The sequence below is a fragment of the Portunus trituberculatus genome, chromosome 1, assembly GCF_017591435.1.
Source record: "Portunus trituberculatus isolate SZX2019 chromosome 1, ASM1759143v1, whole genome shotgun sequence".
Classification (NCBI taxonomy): domain Eukaryota; kingdom Metazoa; phylum Arthropoda; class Malacostraca; order Decapoda; family Portunidae; genus Portunus; species Portunus trituberculatus.
In genome coordinates this window covers 5,417,748-5,427,747 of record NC_059255.1, presented here as the reverse complement: position 1 = coordinate 5,427,747, position 10,000 = coordinate 5,417,748, and the positions used below count along the sequence as shown (strand labels likewise).

At 38.2% G+C, this 10,000-nt stretch overlaps 1 protein-coding gene across 1 annotated transcript in view; it reads right to left on the bottom strand.

The window, feature by feature from the left end:
- The window catches only part of LOC123501588 (protein couch potato-like), a 57,221-nt gene extending 47,846 nt beyond the window's left edge, over positions 1–9,375 (bottom strand). The window contains 1 exon segment of the mRNA XM_045250554.1: positions 9,142–9,375. Within this exon segment, the coding sequence (XP_045106489.1) occupies positions 9,142–9,222 (81 nt within the window). The 5' untranslated portion in view covers positions 9,223–9,375.
- Between the last annotated feature and the right edge of the window lie 625 nt (positions 9,376–10,000).

Genomic DNA, 10,000 nt, shown 5'->3' with positions numbered 1-10,000 from the left:
ACATCTTTAAATAACTCTAACTGTATATTTTTCTTTTCTAATTCAACATTCCTAAGCTAATTTAATCTATTTGCTCAAACTTCATTTTTTTCCTTCTCTTCATTGTCTTTCAAATTCTTGTTTAAAAAAATATGTTGTTTTTAAGATTTTTCTCTATAACAAATTTTTCATCTCTGTCTCTCTAACCTAAATAAATTCTACATATTTTTTCACCTTCGTAATCTAAATTGATATATTTCCACTAATCTAATATTCTTCTATTCCTCTTCTTTTTATCCTAAGCTTATTCAAATGTCTTGTTTTTAAGTTTCCTGTCTTTCCTAATTAAATAAACTATATATTCCTAATCTAATATTTCGTCATCTAACTTCATCTATTTCCACTAACTTAATCATTCCTTCTCTTCCATTTGTCTCATTGTAGCATTTACTAACAGCACAAACACTAAAGGCTGATGACGTGGGTTTTTAAGGGTGTTTTTGTGGTTCTAGTGACAGATTAACAACATTTCTGCATTATTAATAAGTGACGTGGGTTTTTAAGGGTGTTTTTGTGGTTCTAGTGACAGATTAACAACATTTCTGCATTATTAATAAGTGACGTGGGTTTTTAAGGGTGTTTTGTGGTTCTAGTGAACAGATTAACAACATTTCTGCATTATTAATAAGTGACGTGGGTTTTAAGGGTGTTTTGTGGTTCTAGTGACAGATTAACAACATTTCTGCATTATTAATAAGTGACGTGGGTTTTAAGGGTGTTTTGTGGTTCTAGTGACAGATTAACAACATTTCTGCATTATTAATAAGTGACGTGGGTTTTAAGGGTGTTTTGTGGTTCTAGTGACAGATTAACAACATTTCTGCATTATTAATAAGTGACGTGGGTTTTAAGGGTGTTTTGTGGTTCTAGTGACAGATTAACAACATTTCTGCATTATTAATAAGTGACAGGAGAAACAATAAGTGACGTGGGTTTTAAGGGTGTTTTGTGGTTCTAGTGACAGATTAACAACATTTCTGCATTATTAATAAGTGACGTGGGTTTTAAGGGTGTTTTGTGGTTCTAGTGACAGATTAACAACATTTCTGCATTATTAATAAGTGACGTGGGTTTTAAGGGTGTTTTGTGGTTCTAGTGACAGATTCTAGTGTGACGTGGGTTTTAAGGGTGTTTTGTGGTTCTAGTGACAGATTAACAACATTTCTGCATTATTAACAGGAGAAACAATAAGTGAAGGGTGTTTTGTGGTTCTAGTGACAGATTAACAACATTTCTGTTTTAAGGAGAAACAATAAGTGACGTGGGTTTTAAGGGTGTTTTGTGGTTCTAGTGACAGATTAACAACATTTCTGCATTATTAACAGGAGAAACAATAAGTGACGTGGGTTTTAAGGGTGTTTTGTGGTTCTAGTGACAGATTAACAACATTTCTGCATTATTAATAAGTGACGTGGGTTTTAAGGGTGTTTTGTGGTTCTAGTGACAGATTAACAACATTTCTGCATTATTAACAGGAGAAACAATAAGTGACGTGGGTTTTAAGGGTGTTTTGTGGTTCTAGTGACAGATTAACAACATTTCTGCATTATTAATAAGTGACGTGGGTTTTAAGGGTGTTTTGTGGTTCTAGTGACAGATTAACAACATTTCTGCATTATTAACAGGAGAAACAATAAGTGACGTGGGTTTTAAGGGTGTTTTGTGGTTCTAGTGACAGATTAACAACATTTCTGCATTATTAACAGGAGAAACAATAAGTGACGTGGGTTTTAAGGGTGTTTTGTGGTTCTAGTGACAGATTAACAACATTTCTGCATTATTAACAGGAGAAACAATAAGTGACGTGGGTTTTAAGGGTGTTTTGTGGTTCTAGTGACAGATTAACAACATTTCTGCATTATTAACAGGAGAAACAATAAGTGACGTGGGTTTTAAGGGTGTTTTGTGGTTCTAGTGACAGATTAACAACATTTCTGCATTATTAACAGGAGAAACAATAAGTGACGTGGGTTTTAAGGGTGTTTTGTGGTTCTAGTGACAGATTAACAACATTTCTGCATTATTAATAAGTGACGTGGGTTTTAAGGGTGTTTTGTGGTTCTAGTGACAGATTAACAACATTTCTGCATTATTAACAGGAGAAACAATAAGTGACGTGGGTTTTAAGGGTGTTTTGTGGTTCTAGTGACAGATTAACAACATTTCTGCATTATTAACAGGAGAAACAATAAGTGACGTGGGTTTTAAGGGTGTTTTGTGGTTCTAGTGACAGATTAACAACATTTCTGCATTATTAACAGGAGAAACAATAAGTGACGTGGGTTTTAAGGGTGTTTTGTGGTTCTAGTGACAGATTAACAACATTTCTGCATTATTAACAGGAGAAACAATAAGTGACGTGGGTTTTAAGGGTGTTTTGTGGTTCTAGTGACAGATTAACAACATTTCTGCATTATTAACAGGAGAAACAATAAGTGACGTGGGTTTTTAAGGGTGTTTTTGTGGTTCTAGTGACAGATTAACAACATTTCTGCATTATTAACAGGAGAAACAATAAGTGACGTGGGTTTTTAAGGGTGTTTTTGTGGTTCTAGTGGCAGATTAACATTTCTACATATAAATAATGTTAATCACACTGCGTAGGTCACTGAACGTAATTTTTGCATTTCTTTTCAATTAAACACTTTTGAAATTGTCTTTTCAATTATATTAGAGCGATTCCAAATTTCTTCCCTTCCCTTGTAAAAAAAGAAAGAGAAAAAGAAAGAAAGAGAGAAATAGAAAAATAAAGATAAATAGAAATAAAACAACAACAACAACAACAACAACACACACACACACACACACACACACACACACACACACACACACACACACACACACACACACACACATTTCTAACTTAATTTTGATGAGAGAAGAGGAGGAGGAGGAGGAGGAGGAGGAGGAGGAGGAGGAGGAGGAGGAGGAGACTATATGTAAAAAGTGAATAGAAGAAGATAAAGAAGAGATGAAAAGGACAGAAGAAGAGGAAGAGGAGAAAGAGGAAGAGGAAAAGGAGGAGGAAGAGGAGGAAGAGGAAGTGGAGGAGGAAGAGGAGGAAGAGGAAGAGGAGGAAAAGGAGGAGGAGGAATTATGAACATTTTCTATCACCGGAAGTAGAAATATCCGAGAGAGAGAGAGAGAGAGAGAGAGAGAGAGAGAGAGAGAGAGAGAGAGAGAGAGAGAGAGAGAGAGAGAGAGAGAGAGAGAGAGAAATGGAAAAATAATAACAATAACTACTACTACTACTACTACTACTACTACTACTACTACTACCCACCACCACCACCACCACCACCACCACCACCACCACCACCACCACCACCACCACCTCCTCCTCCTCCTCCTCCTCTACTAACCTAACAATACAACACTTGCGACACACACACACACACACACACACACACACACACACACACACACACACACACACACACACACACTACGTTTTTTTCCTCCAAGGTTTCCTCTCTCTTGCGTCACGTCTGTGTTTCCTCCTCCTCCTCCTCCTCCTCCTCCTCCTCCTCCTCCTCCTCCTCCTCTTCTTCCTCCTCGTCGTCCTTAATAATTGCTTCTTTACTAAAATACAACACGTCAGAGAGAGAGAGAGAGAGAGAGAGAGAGAGAGAGAGAGAGAGAGAGAGAGAGAGAGAGAGAGAGAGAGAGAGAGAGAGAGAGAGATTACGTACACACACACATACACACACACACATACTTTCACTTCACCTTCAAACACACACACACACACACACACACACACACACACACACACACACACATTACTACCACTCCTTTTAACTACACAACTACACACACACACACACACACACACACACACACACACACACACACACACACACACACACACACACACACACACACACACACGAATAAGGAAGAGAGATAGGAAGACAAAACAAGAATGGAGAAATGAATGAAGAGAGAGAGAGAGAGAGAGAGAGAGAGAGAGAGAGAGAGAGAGAGAGAGAGAGAGAGAGAGAACAATATTTTACTTCTAACAAGACAATCCGTCGTTATGTATCTTGTTATCACAGGTTAGTTGAAGTTATATACAAGTTATATACACAAATACATCAATTTCACTCCATCACAAGTAGATAATAGATAGATAGACAATATTAACCCTTTCAGCACCAACACGTGTTTCCCTATTCATTGTGGTGACTATTTGGTGACTTTCTACAGCTTCACCAACTCATGTGGGGGGTTAAAATAGTGAAGACTGTGGCCATTAATCTTGTGCCCTCCATACACCCTTCCTAATGTCAATAAAATGGTCTAATGTTACACAAATCTTAAGGTAAAAATGTGTCCCAGTACTGAAGGGGTTAAAATAGTGAAGACTGTGGCCATTAATCTTGTGACCTCCATAGACCCTTCCTAATGTCAATAAAATGGTCTAATGGTACACAAACTCAAGGTAAAATGTGTCCCAGTACTGAAGGGGTTAAAATAGTGAAGACTGTGGCCATTAATCTTGTGACCTCCATAGACCCTTGCTAATGTCAATAAAATGGTCTAATGGTACACAAATCTCAAGGTAAAAATGTGTCCCAGTACTGAAGGGGTTAAAATAGTGAAGACTGTGGCCATTAATCTTGTGACCTCCATAGACCCTTCTAATGTCAATAAAATGGTCTAATGGTACAAATGCTCAAGGTAAAAATGTGTCCCAGTACTGAAGGGGTCAAAATGTCTGACTATGGCCATTAATCTTCTGACCTCCATAGACCCTTGCTAATGTCAATAAAATGGTCTAATGACACAAAACTCAAGGTAAAATGTGTCCCAGTACTGAAGGGTTAAAATAGTGAAGACTGTGGCCATTAATCATGTCAAACTGTCTTAAAATGTCAAACTGTCAAACAAACATGTCAAACTGTCTTAAAATGCCCTACAAACATGTCAAACTGTCTTAAAATGCCCTCAAAACATGTCAAACTGTCTTAAAATGCCTTCAAAACATGTCAAACTGTCTTAAAATGCCCTAAAACTTACCAAACTGTCTTAAAATGCCCTAAACATGTCAAACTGTCTTAAAATGCCCTAAAATTTGCCAAACTATCTTAAAATGTTCTCAAAACATGTCAACCTAACTTAAAATGTCCTAAAAACATGCCAAACTGTCTTAAAATGCCCTAAAATGCCAAACTGTTTAAATGTTCAAAACATGTCTTAAAATGCCCTAAAACATGCCAAACTGTCTTAAAATCCCTCAAAACATGCCAAACTGTCTTAAATGCCTCAAAACATGCCAAATTGTCTTAAAATGTCCTCAAAACATGACAAACTGTCTTAAAATGTCCTCAAAACATGCCAAACTGTCTTAAAATGTCCTCAAAACATGCCAAACTGTCTTAAATGTCCTCAAACATGCAAACTGTCTTAAAATGTCCTCAAACATGACAAACTGTCTTAAAATGTCCTCAAAACATGACAAACTGTCTTAAAATGTCCTCAAAACATGACAAACTGTCTTAAAATGCCCTAAAAACATGACAAACTGTCTTAAAATGCCCTAAAAACATAGCAAACTGTCTTAAAATGTCCTCAAAACATGCCAAACTGTCTTAAAATGTCCTCAAAACATGCCAAACTGTCTTAAAATGCCTCAAAACATGACAAACTGTCTTAAATGTCCTCAAAACATGCCAAACTGTCTTAAAATGTCCTCAAAACATGCCAAACTGTCTTAAAATGTCCTCAAAACATGCCAAACTGTCTTAAAATGTCCTCAAAACATGCCAAACTGTCTTAAAATGTCCTCAAAACATGCCAAACTGTCTTAAAATGTCCTCAAAACATGCCAAACTGTCTTAAAATGACCACAAAACATGCCAAACTGTCTTAAAATGTCCTCAAAACATGCCAAACTGTCTTAAAATGCCCTAAAAACATGCCAAACTGTCTTAAATGTCCTCAAAACATGCCAAACTGTCTTAAATGACCTCAAAACATGACAAACTGTCTTAAAATGTCCTCAAAACATGCCAAACTGTCTTAAAATGTCCTCAAAACATGCCAAACTGTCTTAAAATGTCCTCAAAACATGCCAAACTGTCTTAAAATGTCCTCAAAACATGAAAACTGTCTTAAAATGTCCTCAAGACATGCCAAACTGTCTTAAAATGCCCTCAAACATGCCAAACTGTCTTAAAATGTCAAAAACATGACAAACTGTCTTAAAATGGTCAAAACATGCCAAACTGTCTTAAAATGTAAAATGTGTCTTAAAATGTCCTCAAAACATGCCAAACTGTCTTAAAATGTCCTCAAAACATGCCACACTGTCTTAAAATGCCCTAAAAACATAGCAAACTGTCTTAAAATGTCCTCAAAACATGCCACACTGTCTTAAAATGCCCTAAAAACATAGCAAACTGTCTCAAAATACCCTAAGAACATGCCTAACTATGTTGATCCCAGTACTGAAACTCATGGGGGGTTAAAATAGTGAAGACTGTGGCCATTAATCTTCTGCCCTCCATAGACCCTTCCTAATGTCAATAAAATGGTCTAATGGTACACAAATCTCAAGGTAAAAATGTGTCCCAGTACTGAAGGGGTTAAAATAGTGAAGACTGTGGCCATTAATCTTGTGCCCTCCATAGACCCTTCCTAATGTCAATAAAATGGTCTAATGGTACACAAATCTCAAGGTAAAAATGTGTCCCAGTACTGAAGGGGTTAAAATGGTGAAGACTGTGGCCATTAACCTTCTGCCCTCCATAGACCCTTCCTAATGTCAATAAAATGGTCTAATGGTACACAAATCTTAAGGTAAAAATGTGTCCCAGTACTGAAGGGGTTAAAAGATTACAAAATAAATACAATAATACCTTAAAATTGATAGATAACAAAGAACTTGATAAAGATACACAGAGATAAAGAAATAAATAGATAGATAGATAGAGATAAGAATTGATAGATAAAGAAATAGAGATAAGAGAGACAGATAACAGACGAAGATAAATCAATAAATGAAGAATTAGCAAAGATAAAGATATAGATAGATAAAAATAGATAGATAGACAGACAGACACTTAGAGAAAGATAGACACAAATTTAAGATAGAAAAATAGAAAAGATAGATAGATAGATAGATAGATAGATAGATAAAATAAATGAATAAATATGGAAGAGGAAGAAGAGAGAAGAATGTAAAAGTCTTCTTCTTCTTCCTCCTCCTCCTCCTCCTCCTCCTCCTCCTCTTCTTCTTATTCTTCTTCTTCTTCTTCCTTCGATACCCAGAGATAGAGAGAGAGAGAGAGAGAGAGAGAGAGAGAGAGAGAGAGAGAGAGAGAGAGAGAGAGAGAGAGAGAGAGAGAGAGTGTGTGTGTGTGTGTGTGTGTGTGTGTGTGTGTGTGTGTAAAGAGAATAGAGAAAATTACCCTTATTTCCTAATGGTCCTTAATACTCCTCCTCCTCCTCCTCCTCCTCCTCCTCCTCCTCCTCCTCCTCCTCCTCCATTTACGATAGTTAAGACAGACAGACAGACAGACAGATAGACAGAAATACTAAAAAATAGATAAATAAACGAGAGAGAGAGAGAGAGAGAGAGAGAGAGAGAGAGAGAGAGAGAGAGAGAGAGAGAGAGAGAGAGAGAGAGAGAGAGAGAGAGAGATAATGATAGTAGTGGTAGTACAAATGTCACTTCGGTAAATAGATAATGAGACTAATGACACAGCAGATTGACACAGCAGACTGACACAGCAGATTGACACAGCCACAGCACATAGATAGATAGTAAACACAGCATATCACCTCTTCTTAAATAGATAATGATAGTAACCAGCTGATAGATTGATAGATAGATAGACAGCCACAGCCACAGCCACAGCATAGATAAATAACAGCATTTTCTCTTATCACCTCTTAAATATAGATAGTAGTAGTAAAAACAGCACAGACACACAGCACAGACACACAGCACAGCCAGACACAGCCACAGCATAAATAAACAGACTACCACAGCACAGACAGCCAAATCGACACAGCCACACAGCATTTTCTCACTTCCTAGATAGACAAACAAAAAACAGACACAGCATTAGATAGATAAAGACGAAAATCACAGCAAAATTCACACAGCCACAGCACTGATGCACAAAAACACAGCATTTTCTCACCTCCTACATAGATGAAGATAGATAAACACAGCATACATAATTCGATAGATAACACAGCATTTCACAGCATTTCATCAATTTTTGGATAAATAGATAAACAGCAAACTAACAATAGATACAGAAACACAGCTTTCTCACACAGCCACAGCACGGAGACGCAAAAAACAGCATAGACAGACAGATAGCCACAGAAACACAGCATTTTGACACAGCCACAGCACGGAGAGACAGAAAAACACAGATAGACACAAAACACAGCATAGAGAGGTAGACAGAAAAAAACAGCATAATAGAACCAGAAACACAGCTTTTTGACACAGCCACAGCACGGAGAGACAGAAAAACAACTTATAGACAGAAAACACAGCACAGACAGGTAGATAGAGAGAAACACAGCACAATAGAACCAGAAACACAGCTTTTTGACACAGCCACAGCACGGAGACAGAAAAACAGCTTATAGACAGAAAACACAGCACAGACAGGTAGATAGACAGAAACACAGCATAATAGAACCAGAAACACAGCTTTTTGACACAGCCACAGCACGGAGACAGAAAAACAGCATTTACCCACAGCACAGCACAGATACACAAAACACAGCATAAAGAACGAGATAGACAGAAACACAGCATAATAGAACCAGAAACACAGCTTTTTGACACAGCCACAGCACGGAGAGAGAAAAACAGCATTTACACCAAGCACAGCACAGATAGACACAAAACACAGCATAGAGAGGTAGATAGAGAGAAACACAGTATAATAGAACCAGAAACACAGCTTTTTGACACAGCCACAGCACGGAGAGACAGAAAAACAGCTTATAGACAGAAAACACAGCACAGACAGGTAGATAGAGAGAAACACAGCACAATAGAAGCAGAAACACAGCTTTTTGACACAGCCACAGCACGGGAACACAGCAAAACACAGCAATTTCCCTTACCTCCTCCTCTGCAGCAGATGTATTGACGGAATCCATACTCTGAGAAAGTGCTGTTGAACTCTCCATGGTAACTGTGGACATAACGCTGTGGTGAGGTGCTGTGGTGGTGGTGGTGGTGGTGGTGGTGGTGCAGGAGGGGGGTGAAGTGGTAGTGGTGGTGGTGGTGGTGTGTGAGGGGGGGGGGAGAGAAGAATTAGCCACACTAGAGCAAAAGTAAGCAAGGTCTGTCCTCTTCCACCCACACACACGAACTGACAGCCCCGCCCCGCCCCGCCCCGCTCCTGCACAGGTGAGCCGCTCACGTCACACTCGCCCCGCCCGCTTCCTAGGGGGATATGGAACCACTGCTACCACCACCTTCACCACCTGGGTTGTCTCTCTCTCTCTCTCTCTCTCTCTCTCTCTCTCTCTCTCTCTCTCTCTCTTCTTTTTTCTATTTTTCTATTTTTCTTTCTTTCTTTCTTTCTTTCTTTCTTTCTTTCTCTCTCTCTCTCTCTCTCTTTTTCTCTATTTTCTCTATCTTTAACCTTTATTTTCTATTGTCTCTCTCTCTCTCTCTCTCTCTCTCTCTCTCTCTCTAACCTTTATTTTCTATTGTCTCTCTCTCTCTCTCTCTCTCTCTCTCTTCTCTTTTTTCTCTATCTTTAACTTTCTTTCTATTGTCTTTCTCTCTCTCTCTCTCTCTCTCTCTCTCTCTCTCTCTCTCTCTCTCTCTCTCTCTCTCTCTCTCTCTCTCTCTCTCTCTCTCTCTCTCTCTCTCTCTCTCTCTTTTCTATCTTTTTCTCTATCTTTAACCTTTATTTTCTATTGTCTCTCTCTCTCTCTCTCTCTCTCTCTCTCTTCTCTCTCTCTCTCTTTT